This window comes from Myotis myotis, unplaced genomic scaffold (assembly GCF_014108235.1).
Source record: "Myotis myotis isolate mMyoMyo1 unplaced genomic scaffold, mMyoMyo1.p scaffold_m19_p_1, whole genome shotgun sequence".
In the NCBI taxonomy this organism is placed as follows: Eukaryota; Metazoa; Chordata; class Mammalia; order Chiroptera; family Vespertilionidae; genus Myotis; species Myotis myotis.
Genome location: NW_023416313.1, coordinates 120425828 through 120448236, shown reverse-complemented (window position 1 = coordinate 120448236; position 22409 = coordinate 120425828). Strand labels below are relative to the sequence as shown.

Sequence of the window (22409 nt, the reverse complement as noted above, 5' to 3'; positions counted from 1 at the left end):
CTCTTCTTTTTTTTTTTTATTTTTCCCACTGATTTTTATTTTTATTTTTTATTTTTTTTAATTAAATCTTTATTGTTCAGATTATTACATTTGTTCCTCTTTTTTCCCCCCCATAACTCCCCTCCTCCCAGCTCCCGCCCCACCCTCCGCCCTCACTCCCCACCCACTGTCCTCTTCCATAGGTGCACGATTTTTGTCCAGTCTCTTCCCGCATCTCCCACACCCCTTTCCCCCCCAAGAATAGTCAGTCCATTCCCTTTCTATGTCCCTGATTCTATTATGATCACCAGATTATTTATTCACTTGATTCTTAGATTCACTTGTTGATATATGCATATTTGTTGTTCATAATTTGTATCTTTACCTTTTTTTTTTCTTCTTCCTCTTCTTAAAGGATACCTTTCAGCATTTCATATAATACTGGTTTGGTGGTGATGAACTCCTTTAGCTTTTCCTTATCTGTGAAGCTCTTTATCTGACCTTCAATTCTGAATGATAGCTTTTCTGGATAAAGTAATCTTGGTTGTAGGTTCTTGGTATTCATCACTTTGAATATTTCTTGCCATTCCCTTCTGGCCTGCAAAGTTTCTGTTGAGAAATCAGCTGACAGTCATATGGGTATTCCCTTGTAGGTAACTGGGTTTCTTTCTCTTGCTGCTTTTAAGATTCTCTCTTTGTCTTTTGCTCTTGGCATTTTAATTATGATGTGTCTTGGTGTGGTCCTCTTTGGATTCCTTTTGTTTGGGGTTCTCTGCGCTTCCTGGACCTGTAGGTCTATTTCTTTCACCAGGTGGGGGAAGTTTTCTGTCATTATTTCTTTAAATAGGTTTTCAATATCTTGCTCTCTCTCATCCTCTGGCACCCCTATAATTCTGATGTTGGTGCGCTTGAAGCTGTCCCAGAGGCTCCTTACAGTATCTTCGCATTTTCGGATTCTTTTTTCATTTTGCTTTTCCGGTTGGGTGTTTTTTGCTTCATTGCATTTCGAATCTTTGACTTGATTCTTGCGCTCCTCTGGTCTGCTGTTGGGTGTCTGTATAATATTCTTTATTTCAGTCAGTGTATGCTTAATTTCTAGTTGGTTCTTTATCACAACATCGAGGGTCTCATTAGATTTCTTGAGGATCTCATTACATTTATCGGTGGTCTCACCAGTCTTTTCGAGGGCCTTACTAAGTTTATCGGCAGCTTCTAGACAGTTCTTAAGAGACCTTAAAAGTGTGGTTCTGAACTCAATATCCTCCATTGACAGTTTTGTCCTGTTTCTTTGTCTCCGCATTTTTTATGCTTTCTTGGTGCACCCCCTAGTGGTCTTTGACCGCAGTCTTGTTGCCTTTAAGCCTTGATTGATGTCGGCAATACTGGGGTGATTTGACCTCCAGGCTAACTGGCTATGAGAGTCTGCTGTGTCTGTAGTGGGAGGGCTTCTGTGCTGGATCTCTAGGGCGGTGCTAATCTAGCGTTTGCCTGAGGCTATCCGGCAAATGCCTGTGTGCAGGGCTTGGGCGGGGCGGGTCCCCAGGGATCTACAGGGCGGGCGGAACAAGCAGTAATGGCGACTCTCAGTTCCTTCCCCAGGGGCTCTGCCTCTCAGAGCCCCAGCAATGGCTGCAAACCTCGGAGAGAAAGCTGCCTTCGAGTTCCGACCGAAGCCAGACAGTCCCGTTTCTCCCATTTGAGTCTCGGTCCCCAGAGACTCGCCCGGATCTGGAGCTCAGAGTCTGAAACTCCCTCCCGATTGAAAACAACAACCGCGCCCTCCGCCGCCAGCCCGCTCCGCGCGCACACTCCGCACCTGAGTATTTCACTTCAGCACTGCGCCTCCTCTGAGTCTGGGTATGATATTCTCTTTCCTCCTAGTTGTAGAATTTCCACTCAGCCAGCCTTCCCGTGGTTCTGGGTGATGTCCGTTCTGTCCTTTAGTTATATCTCTGAAGTGGTTGTTTGAGGCAGCGATCTCCGGCGTTAACCTATGCCGCCATCTTGGTTTCCTCCTCTTCCTCTTCTTAAAGGATACCTTTCAGCATTTCATATAATCCTGGTTTGGTGGTGATGAACCCCTTTAGCTTTTCCTTATCTGTGAAGCTCTTTATCTGACCTTCAATTCTGAATGATAGCTTTTCTGGATAAAGTAATCTTGGTTGTAGGTTCTTGGTATTCATCACTTTGAATATTTCTTGCCACTCCCTTCTGGCCTGCAAAGTTTCTGTTGAGAAATCAGCTGACAGTCGTATGGGTATTCCCTTGTAGGTAACTGAGTTCCTTTGCCCATTTTTTGAATGGATTGTTTATCTTCCTTTTGTTAAGTTGTATGAGTTCCCTATAAATTTTGGAGATTAGGCCCTTATCACATATGACATTGGCAAATATGTTTTCCCATGCAGTGGGTTTTCTTGTTGTTTTGTTGATGGTTTCTTTTGCTGTGCAGAAGCTTTTTATTTTGATGTAGTCCCATTTGTTTATTTTCTCTTTAGTTTCCAATGCCCTAGGAGCTGTATCGGTGAAGAAATTGCTTCGGCATATGTCTGAGATTTTGTTGCCTTTAGATTCTTCTAGTATTTGTATGGTTTCCCCTCATATATTTAAGTCCTTTATCCATTTTGAGTTTATTTTTGTGTATGGTGTAAGTTGGTGGTCTAGTTTCATTTTCTTGCATGTATCTGTCCAATTTTCCCAACACCATTTATTGAAGAGACTATCTTGACTCCATTGTATGTTCTTGCCTCCTTTGTCAAATATTAATTGAGCGTATTGGTTGGGGCTGATTTCTGGGCTCTCTATTCTATTCCATTGATCTATATGTCTGTTCTTGTGCCAGTACCAGGCAGTTTTGACAAGAGTGGCTTTGTAATACAGCTTGAAATCTGGTATTGAGATCCCACCTACTTTGTTCTTTCTCAGGATTGCTGCAGCTATTCGGGGTCAATTTTTATTCCAGATGAATTTTTGGAGAGTACGTTCTAGGTCTGTGAAATATGCCATTGGTATTTTAATGGGAAGTGCATTGAATTTATAGATTGCTTTGGGTAGTATGGACATTTTAATGATGTTGATTCTACCAATCCAAGAACATGATATGTTCTTCCATCTCTTTATGTCTTCCTCTATCTCTTTTTTCAATGTCATGTAGTTTTCTGAGAAGAGGTCTTTTACCTCTTTAATTAGGTTTATTCCTAGGTAGCTTAATTTTTTTGGTGCGATGGTAAATGGGATTGCTTTTTTAGTCTCTCTTTCTGCACATTCACTATTGGTGAATAGAAATGCCATAGATTTCTTGGCATTAATTTTGTATCCTGCTACATTGCCGAATTCTTTTATTAAGTCTAATAGTTTATTGATGGAGTCTTTAGGGTTTTTTAAGTATAATATCATGTCATCTGCAAATAAGGACAGTTTTACTTCTTCTTTTCCAATTTGGATGCCTTTTATTTCTTCTTCTTGTCTAATTGCAATGGCTAATACTTCCAGTACTATGTCGAACAGGAGTGATGAGAGTGGGCATCCCTGTCTTGTTCCTGTTCTTGGGCAAATGGTGTTAGTTTTTGTCCATTGAGTATGATGTTGGCTGTGGGTTTGTCATATATGGCTTTTATTATGTTGAGGTATGATCCTTCAATTCCCACCTTGCTGAGAGTTTTTATCAAAAATTGGTGTTGAATTTTGTCAAATGCTTTTTCTGCATCAAATGATATGACTATGTGGTTTTTTTCTTTCAATTTGTTTATGTGATGTATCACGTTTATTGATTTGCGGATATTGTACCATCCTTGCATCCCTGGGATAAATCCTACTTGGTCATGGTGTATGATCTTTCTGATGTACTGCTGGATCCAATTTGCTAAGATTTTGTTGAGGATTTTGGCATCTATGTTCATGAGGGATATTGGCCTATAATTCTCTTTCATTGTGTTTTCTTTATCTGGTTTTGGTATTAGGGTGATGCTGGCTTCATAGAATGAGCTTGGAAGTGTTCCTACCTCTTGGATTTTTTGTAGTAGTCTGAGGAGGATAGGTTTTAGTTCTTCCTTGAATGTTTGGTAAAACTCCCCTGTGAAGCCATCTTGTCCTGGGCTTTTGTTTGCTGGAAGCTTTTTGATGACTGCTTCAATTTCTTCCATAGTTATTGGCCTATTGAGATATTTAGATTCTTCCTGATTAAGTTTTGGAATGTTGTATTTTTCTAGGAATATGTCCATTTCCTCCAGGATGTCTAGTTTGTTGGAGTAGAGTTGTCCATAGTATTTTTTAACAATCATTTGTATTTCTGTGGGATCTGTTGTTATTTTGCCTCTATCATTTCTGATTTTGTTGATTTGGGTCCTTTCTCTTTGCTTTTTGGTGAGCCTGGCTAGAGGTCTGTCAATCTTGTTTTATTATCTCCTTCCTTCTGCTCACTCTGGGCTTTTCTTGTTGCTCTCTTTCTAATTCTTTGAGCTGTAGATTTAGATGATTTACTACCATTTTTTCTTGTTTGTTGAGACAGGCCTGTAGAGCTATAAACTTCCCTCTCAGGACTGCTTTCATTGCGTCCCAAAGGTTTTGGATTGCTGTGTTTTCATTGTCATTAGTTTCCAGGATGTTTTTAATTTCTTCTTTGATCTCATTAGTAACCCAATCAATATTTAATAATGTGCTATTCAGCTTCCAAGTGTTTGAGTATTTTGAGTTGTTTTTATTGTAGTTTATTTCTAATATTATGGCCTTGTGGTCTGAGAAGATGCTTGGTATGATTTCAATCTTCTTGAATTTGGGGAGACTTTGTTTGTGACCCAATATGTGTTCTATTTTTGAAGATGTCCCATGAGCACTTGAGAAGAACATATATTTTGTGGCTTTGGGGTGAAGTGTTCTGAAGATGTCAATTAAGTCCATCTGATCTAGTGAGTCATTTAGGATTGCTGTTTCTTTGCTGAGTTTTTGTCTAGCGGATTTATCCAGTGATGTCAGTGGTGTATTAAAGTCCCCTACTATGATTGTATTGTTGTCGATCTCTCCCCTGATATCTTCCAGGAGTTTTCTTATGTATGTGGGTGCTCCTGCATTGGGTGCATATATGTTTATCAGGGTTATATCCTCTTGTTGTATTGATCCCTTTAGTATTATGAAGTGGCCTTCCTTATCTCTTGTTATGGCCTTCACTTTGAGGTCTATTTTATCTGATATAAGTATTGTTACCCCAGCTTTTTTTTCATTTCCATTTGTCTGAAAGATATTTTTCCATATCTTCATTTTCAGTCTGTGTGAGTCCCTTATTTTGAGGTGGGTCTCTTGTAAACAGCAAATATATGGGTCATGTTTTTTTATTTTTTCAGCCACTCGATGTCTTTTGATTGGACCATTTAGTCCATTTACGTTTAAAGTTATTATTGAAAGGTACTTGTTTGTAGCCATTTCTTTTTTCTTTTCTTTTTTTTTTTTTTGGCTGTTTTCTTTCTGGGCTTTTTAGTTCTTCTTTTTACACCAGTCCCTTTAGCATTTATTGCATTGCTGGCTTGGTGGTGATAAACTCCCTTAGCCTTTTTTTTGTCTGTGAAGCTTCTTATTTCCCCTTCAATTTTGAATGATAGCCTTGCTGGATAGAGTATTCTTGGATTCAGTCCTTTGCTTTGCATCACTTTGTAAATTTCCTTCCATTCTTTTCTGGTCTGATGTGTTTCTGTTGTTAAATCATTTGATAATCTGATGGGGGATCCTTTGTAGGTAGCTCTTTGTTTCTCTCTTGCAGCTTTTAAGATTCTCTCTTTGTCTTGTACATTTGCCATCATTATTATGACGTGTTTTGGTGTGGGTCTTTTGGGGTTCATCTTGCCTGGGACTCTCTGTACTTGTGTAACTTTTTTCTTCCCCATATCTGGGAAGTTTTCTGACATTATTTCTTCAAATAGATTTTCTAATCCTTGCTGCTCTTCTTGTCCTTTTGCAGCCCTATTATGCGTATGTTACTTCGCTTCATGTTGTCCCGAAGCTCCCTTAGGCTCTCCTCCTGCTTTTTAATTTTTTTCTCCAGTTGCTGTTCAGATTGAGCTTGTTTCTCTGCCTTATCTTCTAATTCACTAATTCAGTCCTCTGCTTCTTCTAGTCTGCTGTTGAAACTTTCCATGGTGTTTTTTATTGTAACTATATCACTTTTCATTTCTTCCTGATTCTTGCATAGGTTGTTGATTTGCGTGGGCCTGGGCCGTGTGCAGTGGGAGCCTCCCACCACCCTCGTGTCACTGAAGAGTTCTGACACTAAGATGTGTGGTTGTGGTGGGTTGGTGGGATCCAGGCTCGCTCAGAGTCAGTGTGTCAGCGCTCAATGTGGCCTCGTACGCGCCCTTAGAATCAGGGACCCTGCCTGCACCGTGCTGAAACAGAGACCCCCCTGAAGCGTGTTGAAAACCAGAGCCCCATAGCGTGCGCCAGGAGTCAGAGTTCCCCAGAATCCAGTATCAGTGTCTCTGTTGCTTCGTGTGACCTTGCCTTGAGAATCAGGGTCCCTGTGTGCCCTTGCACCAGGAATTGGAGTCACTGGCTCTTAGTATGAATGCACAGGGAATCAGGATCTCAGGTGCAGGTGATAAGAAACACAGTCAAGTCACTGGTGCTTGGTGCTGCCTCCTGCCCAGAGAATCGGGGTCCCTGGGCCTGTGATATGCGGGACAAATTCCCGGTGTCCCAGCCCAGGGCTCCGAAGCCGAAGCCGGCAGTGCGAGTAGGCTCAATTCCTGGGGTTCGCGTGTTTGCTCCCAGCCCAGGGCTCAGAAGCTGGCCCTACGCGGGATCAGTTCCAAGGTGCTCGCGCACTTCCAGGCGCACTTCCAGGCTAACGTTCCTGGAGTGCTGAGGCCCAGGCAATGGGTGGGTGTATCAGTTAGTTACTCTAGCGCTGCCGGCAAGCCTGCGGGAAGGGGGGATGGGCTCTGTTACTCACGGATCTGCCGTGGGGATTTCTGAACTTTTGGTGTCCGCAGGTCTGTAACTGTGGTCACAGGTCTCTGTCCCCAGTGGCTGCAGGGTCCTGGTATGCGTCTGAGATCAGACTGGGTGGTGCTGAGGCCAGGATCCTAGTCTCCAGCAGCTCTGTTTCCCAAGATGGCGTGGTCGCTGTGCCTGTGCTGGCCGCCCAGGAGTGTCCGCGCAGGGAGCGGGACTCCGCCGCATAAGACTGCCCGGTTTAGCAGTCCCTTAGAAGACCTGCAGAATCTAACTGTCCCTAGCTCATACACACACACCACACGTGTCCACACACTCCCCTATCACTTCCTTGCGCTCCCACACTCTCTCCCTCCCTACCTTCCTGCTGGTCGCCATTTTGATGCTTGACTGACTATTCTTGAGGGGTGGGGAAAGGGGTGTCGGGGATGTGGGAAGAGACTGGACAAAAATCGTTCACCTATGGATGAGGACAGTAGGGGGGGGGTGAGGGTGGGGTGGGAACTGGGTGGAGGGGAGCCATGGGGGGGAAAAAGAGGAAAAAATGTAATAATCTGAACAATAAATATTTAATTAAAAAAATATATAAGTCTTTGTTTTACTATGGTTGCAAATATCAAGATTTCTATATGTGACAAGGCACCAGAGTTAAGTTAGGGTTTTTCCAAATGCTGACACGCTGATCTCAAAAGGTTCGCCATCACTGATCTAGGTCCTTCTATCCTGCTGATTGCCTAAGCACAGGTTTTGATAAGATGGAGATGGACAGAACAAGAGAGGCCTTGGAAGTGTGTCCTGGGAAGAGCTGCCATGGAAGAGAGATGGGGATCCCATGGAAAGTTGGAGGAGGCTGAAGACAATTCACTGACTTCATGCCTTATTGAATGATGGCAGAGGGTTTAGAGACAGACACTATGGTCATCTGATGTGACCCCCACCCTGTGAGGAGCAAGCTTACTGACACGGCTTTGAGTGTTCTGGAACCAAAATGGCTGTTTTAGTATGACTGTGAATTGACTGTAGGAAAATACAAATGGAAGAAACCCTCTTCTTCTCTTTGCTGTCACATAGGACACCTAGTTTTGTAACTTAGGTTTTGAAGCCTTTAGAGATCTTTTCTAGATATGTAAGGAGAGGGAAAAATCTTAGACTGTATGTAAAAGGTGAAAAAGAGTAGAAAATCATGTGACTATCAATTTTCCTTTTCAAGATTTTAACGTGCTTCTCTGCATCTTTGGCATACTGGATAAATGAAAGATGGTTCATGGGTTTGTGTCCCTACTCCAGAGAGTTACTGAATCATCAGTTACGTAAAGCAGGGCTGTGGCAAGTTAAGGTAATTGTAGCTGCTGTAATACAGAAGTTTCATAAAGTACAAAGTGAGTGTTCCTGATTGATGAGTGGCTTTCCTCTGGGTGGTGTCTCAGGGATCCTTCCATCCAGTGGCTCCATCATCTTCTACCCACGAACCAAGTATCTGTGGCAGGGACAAGTCCAGTGCCATAGGTCAGGCCTGGAGAGTGCACCAGCTCTTCTGGCACATTCTCCAGTGAGAACTCTGTCCTGACTGCTCTGGAGGCCCAGAAAGAAGGAGGAAAAGTCTGGCCAACAGCTAGCCAGTGTTTGTCTCAAACAGCAACCATTTTCTGGGCATCTGTCCCATAAGAGGCATTTAATAAATCCTTAATGAGCAACACACTGGTCTCAGGGAAGGGGAAGCTAAAGAAAAGATCTTAGCTCAGGTTCTTGGGTGCATTGGGGCTGAATATAAGAGAGAGGATGATGTGACAAGCTTGAAGATAACTGACTGAATTAAGCCTAGAATCCACACCTTTTGCACTTAGAGATTGTCTCCTATATATGATTCAGAAAATAAAGGATTTGACTTTGGGTGGTGGGCACATGGTGCAATATACAAATTTTGTAATATAGAAACCCACACCTAAAACCTATATGATCATGTTTACCAATGTCACCCCAATAAGTTTAATGTAAAAAAAGAGAAGAAAGAATCTTGGTTTAAGTGTGTGTGTGGGTATGTGTTGTAGTTTCACTCTTTAGTCTTTGCACAGTATGACAGGCTCATTAGGTATTATTTAAGTCTATCTTTCCAGGAACTTTATTTTAAAAATCTTTTTAAAGTTATTAATTTTTTCATTTTATTTTTTAATATTTATTAAATTGATTGGGGTGACATTAGTCAAACCAGGAACTTTAATTCAGAAATTTTCCCAGGTTAGTGTTCAGGTGGATCCTCAGGTGGTTCAGCAATGGCGGGAACCCACTGGTGGGATCCATGCTGAGTTCATGCTACTGCAGCTGGCTGCCTGCTGAGACAAACACAAAAGAAAGATTATGAGGATCAATGAGATTATGCTAATGCTTTGCCAAGAAAAATATTATGTAGAGAATTAATAAATATGAGTCTTTTTTTTGTAGTATGTTGCAATCTCCTGTGAGATCCTATTTCAAATTTTCTGAGTATAGATTTGGTTTCAGGCAAGAAATGGTGATGAGAATGGTGCTTTGTAGATGAGGAAAGGGAGCATCTGGGCTTCTCAAACACATACTTGCCCTGGATTTCCTACAGTGTAAATGCTTCCCATCCATAACCTCAGCATCCCCTGTCCAGAGGCTGGCTTAGTAGCAGCATCTGTAAATCCTGCTGGTTGTGTTTTGGTTGTGCTGTGGGATAAATATTTCCTAGAAATGGAACATATGTCTCTTCCCCACTTGAAATATATGTACACATGTATGTATTTTTTCCTTCCTCCTGCCAGTCATAGAGCAAGTCTCTTCCTATGTAGTGTTGCAGAAAATAGAGCCGAAAGAAGTAACCAAATTTTCTCATAAGCTGAACTCTGATGGAGAAGTAGATGACATGTTTAAAATAGGAAGTGATTGTAAAGAGTGTGCTCACCTGGCCACGACATCAATTGGCCATTCACTTCCTTGGCCATCTTAGACTCCCAGGTTTATCACTCATGCATTACTGGGCAGTTCTCTCCCTTCAACCCTGCTTGCCCCTCTTCTGGAAGCCCTTCTGGGTTTCCACACAGCCCCGTATGTGTTTTACCAATAGGCTGAGAAATACAATATCAGATCAATAGAGCCACATTGACAACCAGTATTCATTGGTTTATCTGCACCTATCATTTCATCTCTTGCTTCTGTTTCTTTCTATGAAGCTAAAAAAAGTTAAAAATCAATTTATCACATGAGAAGCCAACCAAATAGTCAGAAGAGTTCTAACACATGGTTATTATTCCAGTGCCACTGTTCAAACAACTCCAACCCCTATAAACTGTCCTGTTCTCACTGCGGGATGGGCATAGAAAGACTGCCTTACTGGGTGGGCTTGCTGAGAAGTTCAGATGAGATAGTGGATGTGGAAGAAGCCTGAGAGGGACATAGTAATTTGTCATGGTAAAATGTTTCCTGGGGTGTGAAATTATCCAGGCATGACAGATCACTCTAAACAGGTTTCTTTCCAGGAATTTGTGATAGGACTTTTGCACGAAGAGAGAGGTGTCAACAGACTTAGGAATGCTCCCAACCTTCTTCCCCCATCCTTTCTGACCAGCAGAGGCCTTTCTTGGGCTTATATTTAGGATGCAATATTTATAAGCACCCAAAAGTTTATCTAGTTCTGCTGGTACTTCTAGACCATTTCCACTCTCCTCCTTTTTTGTTTATCTCTGCACAGGATTTCAGAACTCTTAGCAGCAGATCTAGGAATTGTATTAGGTTACTCTGGATGACTGAGGAGGTGATAGAGGTGGGATAATGAAGAAATCATAGGCAATCTGGCCTCATGTCCAGGAGGTAATTTAACATTCTCTTGGGGTTGAGATGCAGCCCCTTATTTCTAATTTTTATTTTTGCACACAGGGGTCTGATCTTGTCCTGTTTCTTAGCTTTTCACGTGATCAGGCCGCAAACTGCAAAGGTTTGGTTTGAGATGCCGATTTGTAATAGAAGACGACAGTTGAGTGGAATTGGATATCACAAACCCTATGTGAGACTGCTCAGGAAGCCATCTAGTGGTGCCAAGCAAAAGCACAACTCTCTCTCCCTTCATTTAAGATTCCTTCTTTCAGCTGTTTACTAAACAGCTACAAACCCCCACCCCCTCTTTGTCTGTAACTTGTCAAATAAGATATCTGCAAAGGTGTGTGAGATTTTTCACCTTGGTTTAAGAAATTATGTTATTTTATGTTTAAGTGCTTTAGAAAGTTAAAGTGCTTTTGATCTCACAAACAGTATTTGAGAGGCAATTAAATGTCTATAAATTGGTCTTCCTCTCCTGGGATACTTGATCCAAAAAAGCCGTAGGCATTATTCAAGTTTACACCAAGTGTTTCTGGTGCCATTTCTTTCAGAAATGAAAATCCAGTACTTTTATAGAGGTGGTTTGTGGGATTGGCCATTAAAAGGAAGTAACGCCTTATGTTAAATTAAGTTCATTAAGTTTTGTCCTGTGCGCAAAGTGGTTCTTCAGACTGAGAGAATGATTAAGACTTATACTCCAGATCCGAACCGGTTTGGCTCAGTGGATAGAGCGTCGGCCTGCGGACTCAAGGGTCCCAGGTTCAATTCCGGTCAAGGGCATGTACGTTGGTCTGGGGATGTGCAGGAGGCAGCTGATCAATCTCTCTCATCAATGTTTCTGACTTTCTATCCCTCTCCCTTCTCTGTAATAAATCAATAAAATATATTTTTAAAAAAAAGACTTATACTCCAGAGACAATGAAATATTTCCATTTGCTCATTAGCTGAGAACATTAGTTTTTCTTTATGTGTCTTCATTTTCTCATTTATAAAAAAAAAAAAAAAAAAAAAAAAAAAAAAAGCTGAGAAGGAGTTGTCTACAGGAAACGGATGTTCAAGGAAATGGAATCTAAATTACTGCTACCAGTTGAAGGTGGGAGAATAAGAAAAAGGGATGAGATCTTGGCTTGGTTTACTTGGTTGCATTCACCCAAAGAGAAAACCCTGGTGGAGAAGACGGGTGCTGATGATCCCTAGTTTAGAAGTGTCCACGTGGAGTTGTTTGTGGAGCATTTAGGACAGCCGTGGGCAAACTGCGGCCTGCGGGCTGGATCCGGCCCGTTTGAAATGAATAAAACTAAAAAAAAAAAAAGACCGTACCCTTTTATGTAATGATGTTTACTTTGAATTTATATTAGTTCACACAAACACTCCATCCATGCTTTTGTTCCGGCCCTCCGGTCCAGTTTCAGAACGCATTGTGGCCCTCGAGTCAAAAAGTTTGCCCACCCCTGATTTAGGAGGAGATGCATAGTAAGGAAGTTGGCTCAGAGAAGGGTTTGTCAGGAGATAGATTTGGGAATCTATCAATATAGAGCTGCTGTCTAATTCTTGGGCATTCTTGCCCACACCTTGGTGACCCTAGGGACTGGAAAAGCCAATGGTGTCAGCAAGTCTATCAGGATCCCTACAGTGACTCTTTTTTTTTTTTTTTTTCGTAGTGAAACCGAGTACAGTTTTATTTCAGATTTGGAAAGAGTCTGTGTCTGTGAACGAAAACCCAATTTAAAATATTTAAACAAACATTTCTGCATGTAGAAAGAGTAGAATAATTACTCCATTAAGTTATCCTCCTCACCTTGCCGGCTTCCCCAGAGCGGCTGCCGGTAGCCGGACCAGGGATGGCCAGTGCCCCAGGCCGGCAAGCTCTCAGAGCGGGGCCCGGGGAGCAGGTCCCAGGTGGCCGGGCCGGGGATGGCCAGTGCCCCAGGCCGGCAAGCTCTCAGAGCGGGCCCGGGGAGCAGGTCCCAGGTGGCCGGGCCGGGGATGGCCAGTGCCCCAGGCCGGCAAGCTCTCAGAGCGGGCCCGGGGAGCAGGTCCCAGGTGGCCGGGCCGGGGATGGCCAGTGCCCCAGGCCGGCAGGCTCTCAGAGCGGGGCCCGGGGAGCAGGTGCCACCGCGCGGCAATGCTGAGGTTGCCCACCCTCGCAAGTCTCTACAGAGGCAAAAACGTCGGGAGATGGCAGCTGTCTAAGGCAGTAGGAAAGTGCAGAGAAGGGACAGTGGTTAGGTCACTGCACCCGTTATGGAGGGACTGTTACCAAGATGGGCTGTGGCTGAGACCTCACTGAGCCGCATCTATTGATGCAATGTGCTGGCGTAGGAACGCTTCCCCTATCGGTCATCACCGGGTGCTGAATGGATGGGAGGGACTGGTAACATTGACTCTGAGGCTCCAGAAGCAGCTCACACCAGGAGGGAAGGTGGGGTCTCGGCCTTTTGCTTCCTGCCCAGCTCGCTCCCTCTCTTGGCTATAAGCTGCCACGCGCAGCCCGCAGATTCTGTGTGAGGGGTCCGTCCACGGCTTCCAGGCAGCGTGGCTCTGCGCAATGCCCGTGTTCCCCTTAAGAAGCCGCACGAGAAATCTCCTGGCGGTTTCACTGGAGGGCACTGGAGACGGCCTTGGCCCAGGAAGCTGGGGGAGCACCCAGAGAGCCCGCACCTCATTAACCCAATTCCCTGCCGGGCAGGCCATCGCTGCTAAATCTGTCCGGTTAAAAATAACCTGCAGAGCTAGGGCCAGATGAAAGCCAGCCCCTTGCCAAACCCTGTCCCTCACGGGTTCATCTTCTATCCCGAGTCATCACGGGCCTCTGCCCTGGGACTGACTGCAAAGGAGGGCGCCATGTTCTCCCTGCCCCTCCCCGACCTGCTCTGGAAAAGCCCAGCAGCATGTCAGCCCCAGTGGCCCAGGGCTGAGCTCCCGGCAGCAAGAAGGCGGGCTCTGAACTCCGGGCAGGGGGAGGAAGGACAGATCTTCACACCCGACACCTCACAAAGCCCGGGGCCCTCAGAGCTGCTCCCCAGCTGCTAGGGAGACAAATCCATGGCCCAGAAGGGGCCTTAGATCTGGGTCCACACCGGCTCCACGTGGCAAAAAGTTTCCCTCAAAGAGCTGGGGGTGGCTGCCCCCACCCCCCTCCATCCTGCAGTCCTACTAAGTGGAGCTGATCTCACGGAGCGCGGTCTGGGGAACAAGGTTGGCTCAGGCCAGCAGTGGCCTTGGCCAGTCTGACTGCACAGCCCTCCCCGGGCTCAGGCCGGGTCCCTGGGTCTTGCCCCAGCAGTTCGCGAACCCGCACGCCTCTTTGGTATATGATGATGAAAGGATCAATTAGGCCGTGAAATCTAGAAATTAATACTATTTTGAGTTGGTAAAATGCTCTTTTGCACACATTTCCAGCATCTGGTACAGTTAACCGAATGTCCATTTTTGCACAACTCACACAGTACAGATTCCACAATGTCCTCTGTCCTCTAAGCATTAAAAACGTTTGACGTTCTTCTGAGTCTTCACAACACCCCTGTGAGGTAGGCGGTATTGACCCCATTCTACAGATGGGGAGGTCTAGGCACGGAAAGGTAGTGGCTCCTCGGAGGCCGCAGGTCTGGCTCCGCCGCGGTCCCAGCGCCGCCGCCGCCCTGCGCGGAAGGATCTCACAGACCACGCTCCTGTCCGTCCGGAACTAAACGAGGGTCTTCACAGCTCATGTTTGACTCCTACAGCCAACCCCTCTCCCTGAACTGGAAAGACAGAAGCAGGGCTAACTCTCAGTCGGGACTGTTTGCTCTGGGTAAGACTTTCACGAGTCGCCTTGCATTGTGCAGCTGTGCGAGCGCTCACACCCCTTTGGAAGACAGTTTGAAGTGGCATCAGGGACGATGAAACTTTGAGAACGGAACATAGAAATCAAGTTAATAGATTTGAATCAAAACACAAAACTACACGCTATGGTAAAAAATAGAACCCAAATCGATGGAGGGCAGTACTTCCCAGCGTCTGACAAGGCCTCGCACAGAGCAGGCGTCCAGGAACCGTTTCTTGGACAAAGGACTAAGGACACATCTCGGACATGCCTGCCAATGATGACAGCCCCACTGGGGGAGGCCAGGAGGCCATGGGGGGCAGGGCTCCCTGGTAACACAAAGCCAATCGGCCAGGTGTGGATGCTTCCTTTGTGCCAAATAAGAGTTGGGGCTGTAAACACCGGGCCCCTCTGCACGCACACTGCCATTCATAAAAACAGGTGTGTCAATAGGATAAATACATGGAGAGCCTTATCAGGAAGAGGCTTAAAACTGGATAGATGCTCATGCGCCCACGGAGGATGGGAAGGAGGTGGTTAGGGCTGTGCTGCTCGTGTTCAGGTTAAAATGTATCTTTTCGGTTAAAATGTAACTCTAACGCTAGAAAGCCCTGGTGCCCACACCCTTCCTGGGGAAGAAACCTGATTCCGAGTAATGAGCCCACCTGCCCCAGGGGGGCGGGGGCTCGGTTACAGGCCGAGTGCAGGGAGGCCTCCTACGGCCAGGCCCGCCCAGCGCGCTCCTCGTTCATCTTTCATCCCCGTCCCAGCTCTCAATTCAGCCCAAGAACAGATGCTCCGGGAAGTTGGGGGAGGGGGCCTTTGGTCCTAAGGCCGCGGACCTTTGGTCTTGAGGGATGTCCCCGAAGAGGAAATGGTGAGTATAAAGCGATTAAGAGTCCATCCTGCAGAGTGGCCCACCGGAGGCCGTTTGTCCCGGGCTGCGCGGAGTGGGAGGCGCCGCGCCCCGGGGGTCATAGCTCCACCTTGACCCCTTTTATGAAGGGCAAGCCCGTGGGCACCCGCTTCTTGTACTCCAGGTACTCCTCCCCAAAGAAGTGGATCAGCGAGATTTCCTCCTCTTCCGTCCGGTCCCGGAAGAAGCGCCACACTGTCAGCGCGTAGCCCACGCCGCAGATGGGGTTGCAGAGCATCACCTGGGTTCCGATACTCCAGTAAAACCACCCCACGTAAGAAGGGTGCCGGAACCAGGCATACACCCCGCTCGTCACCAGAGTGTGGCTTTCTGACTTTTCATTCTGCACCACGTGGTTGAAGTTGGAACCAGCTGTAAACATCGCCGCTTTCCTCAGACACTCTCCGAAGACCACCATCAGCAGGCCCGTGGTGATGAGCCAGGTGACCTGCTTCAGTTCTGCAGGGGACACGTGACAAGCGGACTGCTGAGTTCTCCCTTTGGATGCTTAAAACGAATCCATTTTTCCAAGACAGGAGCCGGGGACCGCACCTCGCTGGCCAGAGCAGGTTCTCAAGGGTGAACTCTATCCAGGAAGAAAGGGCGGCCACGGTGTACTCCAGGCTGTGGTTCAGGAGGAAGGAGTCCAGGGACAGGCTTTTGGGGTTGTTGACCGCCGTGACCAAGTATTCAGAGTAGTGGAACAAGGACAGGGAGCACATGTACCAGCCAAAGTGATCCCAAGAAGACTGGCTGAAACTCAGCAGCACCCCGCAGCCGAACACGAAGCCCAGGAAGCAGGCTCGGACGGCGATCTGGTAGCGCGGCGGCCGGTAGAGCAGCAGCAGCAGCGCGTTGAGCCCGGCCACGTAGAGCGCCAGCGCCGTGCGGCCCTGCAGGCCGGCGCGCGTGAGCAGCGGCAGCGCCAGCACCGAGGCGCCCAGCAGGAAGGCGGCCAGGCTGAGCCGCGCCTCGGAGCCCGGCGGAGCCCGCGCCGCGCCGCCCGCCATGGCGCAGCCGGCCGACAGCGGGCGCGGCGCCGGCTGTAGCCCCGGGAAACCCGCCCGCCGCGCCTGCGCGCCGCGCCGCCGACGCCGGCCGGGAAGAGCCGCGGGAGCTGCGCGCCGCCCGGGAGCTCTCGCGATACCCTACAGTGACTTCTAAGGGAGTAACTCCCTTGTTTTCCAGTTTAAGAACCAGATCTTCACCCTGGCTGGTGTTCTCAGTGGTTAGAGTGCTGGTCCATACTCCAAAGGGTCTCAGGTTTGATTGTTGGTCAAGGGCACATACCTGGGTTGAGGATTTGCTCTGGTTGGGGAGTATGCAGGAGGCAACCAGTAGATTGCGCACTCTCTCTCTCTCCCTCTCTCTCTTCCTCTCTCTCTTCCTTCCTCCTTCCCTCCCTCCTTCTCTCCCTTCTCTCTTTGAAAAACAATGGAAAAAATACCCTCTGATGAGGATTAACAACAACAACAACAATAACAACAACAGAAAACAAACAAAAAGAACCAGACCTTCTAACAAAGTAACCCTGTTTATTTACCCTGAGCAGCATTCCAGTTCTCAAATATCCATGCTTGAGTTTACATATATCTTTGAAACTCTAAATTCCTTCTGTGTTCCCTTTTTTGACACTACCCAGGTTTCTATCCCAAAATTTTGAAGGGATGGATGGTTTGTACCCCAGGTGGGCTCAATGCCCTTACCTCTGTCCCCTTGTATTTTCATGTCAATACAATAGGGGAGTGCTCAGGTGTCCTACAAATTTTATTCGGTGGAGGGAGCAGAGTTACTTATTACTCAACATTAATTTTATAGGCATGAGTTGGTGTTAAATCTGATCTCTTTTGTTTTTGTTGTTTAACTGCCCTCATACTGTTATTTTTATGTTCTTATTGCTATATTATCTTTTTCTAAAATTAAAATTTACCTCTTTTGGGGGAAATAATTTAAATTTCAACATGCCAATATATCACTTTTTTAATATATAATTTTATTGATTTCAGAGAGGAAGGGAGAGGGTGAGATAGAAACATCAATGATGAGACAGAATCATCTATCGGCTGCCTCCTGCATGCTTCCTACTGGGGATCCAGCCCACAACCAGGGCATGTGCCCAGACCAGGAATCAAACTGTGATCTGGTTCATAGGCTAATGCTCAGCCACTGAGCCACACTGGCCTGGCCACCAATATATTTTATTTCCAATTTTATTTTCCAGACACAAATGGACAAAATGACCCAGGGGCAGTGCACAGATCACTGGGAAGTGATGACCAGGGCCCTGGCCTAAGAGGGCTGCCTAGCACTGGCTTTTCTGGATAAAATGGTCCATGCATCCAAACAGGTGCCATTATAAATTCATGGTCTGTAGTAGGGCCCTTAACACTGTTTCTCCAAATTCCCTAGTTAGCTCACTTTTGTTTTTACTCTCCTCATACCTTAGCAATGATAAAAAGGTCAATGGGCTTGTGTTTTGTGCCTTGTCTGTATTGTCTAATTTAATCTGTCTCAATGCCCCTATGAAATAGGTGGAATACAGTCATGGCTCTCAGGATACAGATGAAGGACTGTGGTTAAAAAAGGTTCTATAAGCTCCAAGTTCCCCTCCATAGCCCTAATGTTGGGATAGCATCTGGGACTGGGTAGGTGTTCAATAATAAATTTTTAAAATTAATCTTAATATAGGAGAAACATAAAGCCTTTGGGGCAAAGGCACACAGGAAAGGTTTGAAGACATGTGATAGAGAGGAAATCAATAATGGAATAGTCATTCAAGTCTATAGCAGACAAAGAACACATATGAGGGGATTAATCCTGAGAAGGGGACGGAGGGAAAGGGGCAGGTGTGGAGCAAAGAAAGCTCTTTGTGTTAGGGTGAGGGAGTTTCTACAGTCTAGTGTGTTTGGAGAGAGATGAGGAGAAGTTAGTCAAGTTTGGAATAGCTGCTGTAAGGAGTGAGGAAGTAAGGTGACCAAAGGACACACAGAAGATATGATCTGGTATCCCAGTGGCTGGAGGAGGAGGGCATTTATTAAATGCCTTCTATATGCCAAGAGCACAAGTACCATCATTTGATTCTCCCAGTAGCCCTGTGACTGTTATTTTACAAATATGGAAACTGAGGCTCATTGCTAACTGTCTTAAGGTCAACAAACCGGGGTAGGAATTTATAACTGATTCCAAAAACCTGTTCTTTCCCACTGCCTCTAGTAAGCTTTTGGCTCATTATGAAGAAAAGCACTTCCCACTATTATATTGTAAATCAGTGAGCGGAACATAGGACGCCTTAACAAGCTAATTAATTAGGAGTCTTCATTAATGCCAGTGGGCCTAGAGGGAGATGTCTCCCAAATTTCTGAGCAAAAACATGGAGGAAGCCCTAACCGGTTTGGCTCAGTGGATAGAGCGTCAGCCTGCAGACTCTAGGGTCCCAGGTTTGATTCCGGTCAAGGGCATGTACCTTAGTTGCAGGCACATACCCAGTGGGGAGTGTGCAGGAGGCAGCTGATCGATGTTTCTCTCTCATCGATGTTTCTAACTCTCTATCCCTCTCCCTTCCTATCTGTAAAAAATCAATAAAATAGATTAAAAAAAAACATGGAGGAAGCTTTCCCTATTTATATCTTTCTAGCTCTTTGTCTGCAGACTTTACAAAGAGCTCTGTGTAAGTTATTTTTGCAGATAGCTTGTAACCTTGAGTACATAATTAACAAACACCTGGCATGAGTATATGGGAGTATTATCAGTACCAGTATTAGCCCATTACATTAGATTGCTCGTTTGCAAAGTCAGACAGTTAAGTTTTTATCTTCTCTATTATTCAAACTAAAACACTTATTTTATAGAATGAGGGACCATCTAAAAATAACAGAGTTGACCTACAGAATAAGGAACTATCTAAAAATAACAGAGAATTTCAAATAGCAGTTTTAAACAGCAGTTTTCCAAAGGAGGGATTATTATGCTTCACCACACTGTAATCAACTCTTGGCTGGTTCAAGGCTTTTTATTCACTCATTTTCTGGGTCAGGAACAGAGGGAGGATGCTTATGGTCACAGAGGTCCTACCTTTGCCAACTACTGAATTTTTTAATCAGAAGAGGATTTTTCAGTTGCCTGATTAATTCATTCTATGTGTCTCTCTCTGATTGACTATGTAGAAGTCTGTTTGTACCTGCCTCTTTATCAGATACCCACCATGCACTAGTCCAGTGATGGCGAACCTTTTGAGCTCAGTGTGTCAGCATTTTGAAAAACCCTAACTTAACTCTGGTGCCGTGTCACATATAGAAATTTTTTGATATTTGCAACCATAGTAAAACAAAGATTTATATTTTTGATATAAATTTGCTTATATTTTATATATTTAAATGCCATTTAACAAAGAAAAATCAACCAAAAAAAATGAGTTCGCGTGTTACCTCTGACACGCGTGTCATAGGTTCGCCATCACTGCGACTAGTCTGTGTGTAGGTCACTTCAACTGTGTGTTTTTTACACGACTGAAATTTCAAAAATGATGTAAAACAAAATACAACAACAAATCTTTAAGACAGAGGTGTGAAATAGTATTTCTATAATTCTTGGTATTTTTTTTCTAGTTGGGTAGGTCCTACTTACAGCTGATTTTTGAAATTACCCATCAAAGATTTAGCTCTTGAATTAAGTATTCAAACATGGATACTTTAAAAAATCTAAATGCCTTGGGAAGAACTGCTCCCTGTATCAGTCAATTATACTTTGGTGAGCATGACTAACTGATATGTTGGTAACAATATCTCTAAATGGGGCCATCATAGGTCTAACAAAGACCCCTTTGAATCAGTCCAGGGTAAAAGAATGTATGTAGCTTCTTTTGTGATAAGATGGATGGGCTGTTGGAAGATTCAGCCCAGGGCCTTATCAATAACTCTGGGTGTATTTCTAACACCAATGTTCCCTAATAAATTGTTGCTCATTAGGTACTATTGGGTCAGAAAGCATACTTTCTATGTTATATATTTCTTATATCTGACAGAAATTCTGATATGAATAGGGTGTGTTCTCTTCTATATTATTTTCCTTGGAGTCTTGATGTATTTGGTTAGCAAAGAGACAAATAATGAATTTCATTATGAATGAAAGAATGCAGGACAGAATTTGGTACCTGAGAAGGAAATATGGAAGTTATCAAAGAGGAGGAGAGAGAAAGAGGGTTGGAGGATTCCAAAGTCACATTTCACCTGTTTTCAAATTGGTCCTTGCCCCAACCACAGCACGGTGCTTCTAAATAGGCACTGGCCCAATAGGGGATGTTATTTAGCAGCAAAATATAGGTCTGGAGAACTATTCCTTGGAGAATTTTGAAGTGTAAATATACAAATCATAATGCAGCGTTAGCTTCTGTTAATCTAAGAGTATGTGAGTCATTTTAACCCTGGAGTATTTTAGACTTAGTCATTTCCTTCATATGAAATCCATTCTCCAGCATAAAAATGACTAAGTGTGAAGTTTTCAAGTATACAGAATTTCAAGCTAAAATATGGAGACTGTATCTGAATGTAACATTGCTAATGTGACTGCAGCATTTTGTTGCAACTCTGATTTAAAAAAAATTTTTTTTGCCTAATCTGTGCTATTCTTTCTTGCTTCTTTATTCTTTTCACTGATTTAGCTTATCTCTAAGTTCATTTCCTCCATAAGCAATTGAGTTTCCTATAAAGCAAATATTTATTTACAACTAAATATGGTGTTTTGAATGCCCTCCCATATCATGGTAATTAATGGAGACACTGAATGGAATTCCTAGTTCTCTGTGCACAGGAGTTGCTTAACAAATATGTGTTGAATAAATGGAATTTTAGAATGACATAATTTTTAATATTTAAAAAATAATAGAAATTCTCTCTTTGAATGGTTTAAAGCAGTGATACTTAACCATCATAAGTACTTTGGAAGTCACAAATATCTCAGTGAGGAATATAATATCTTTAATTTTCTTCTTTTTTTGTAAATGAAGATTTAAAACATACTATTATTTCTCTATCATGTCAGTTGTTTCTCAGAAGAATTGAGAGAGAAAGGCAGAGCAATAATTATCATCCTCATTTCATGGATGAGGAAAATCAAGTCCAGAAAAATTATTGATATTACAGGCTAATTTAAGGAGAGCAAGAACACAGAAATTCTGCTCTCAGTCTACATGTTTTTGAATTTTGCTTCACTGCTTTCAGTAGAAGGCAGGCTGAATGATGGCACAGAGAGAAAAGACATGTGAGTATATTATTGGGGAACTGTGGTCATTATTAAAGCCATTCAATACATAACTCTAGTTCTTTTTCTGGGCACATGGTAGGATTATTTCCCTGCACCCTTTAAGGTGCCATAGGACCATAAGACTTGCTTTGGCCAATGACACATGTGAATTTAAAACATATTATTTCCAGCAGTAGGACTCATTTGACACATTCCTTCCCAACCAGTGCAAGGATCATGGAAGCACAGGCCAAAATAAACCTTTTGCCAACCTGGATCTCTGAGTACCAAAGGTGAATAGAATGCCTTTGCTAACCCATGGTGGACATGTGTAAGTGATAAATTATTTTTTGTTGTGTTAAACCACAGAGTTTGGAGTTGTTTGTTATTGTAATAAAACCTAACTTATTTTGATTGATTCAGAAACTAAGGAGCATAAGTGGGTAAAGAATGCATGGATCAATGGGTGAATAGGTGGATGGATGGTTAGATGAATAAATGAATGGGCCAAAATAATCATTGGTGACTGAATGATGTACAAGAGATAAACCTCTTCTCTTTGTACCAATGTCTTAAATGCATAGATTCAGATAAAGTACAAATCATTGGGCACTGGAAGGGTACTTTTTTTTACTAAGAATGCACTTATATGAAACAAAGTGTTTACAGCTACATATTATACTTCTAACCCCAGCATGGTAGGCA

The 22409-nt window shown here is 44.2% G+C and overlaps 1 protein-coding gene across 1 annotated transcript; it reads right to left on the bottom strand.

Annotated features, from left to right (window-relative positions):
• Positions 1–14087: 14087 nt before the first annotated feature.
• LOC118676320 (protein-S-isoprenylcysteine O-methyltransferase-like) lies at positions 14088–16571 on the bottom strand. The gene is made up of 2 exons (XM_036350042.1): positions 16015–16571; positions 14088–15926 (listed from the first exon to the last, which is right to left on the bottom strand). Exons 1-2 carry the CDS (start codon positions 16475–16477, stop codon positions 15526–15528), a joined length of 864 nt encoding a protein of 287 aa, XP_036205935.1. The 5' UTR covers positions 16478–16571; the 3' UTR covers positions 14088–15525.
• Between the last annotated feature and the right edge of the window lie 5838 nt (positions 16572–22409).

What these genes read in the sequence shown, in the direction of transcription:
- LOC118676320 (XM_036350042.1), bottom strand. Translation starts at nt 16,477, where the DNA reads ATGGCGGGCGGCGCGGCGCGGGCTCCGCCGGGCTCCGAGGCGCGGCTC. An exon ending in GCTCTGGCCAGCGAGGTGCG is followed by an intron (nt 15,927 to 16,014) that starts GTCCCCGGCTCC and finishes TGTCCCCTGCAG; the next exon opens with AACTGAAGCAGGTCACCTGG.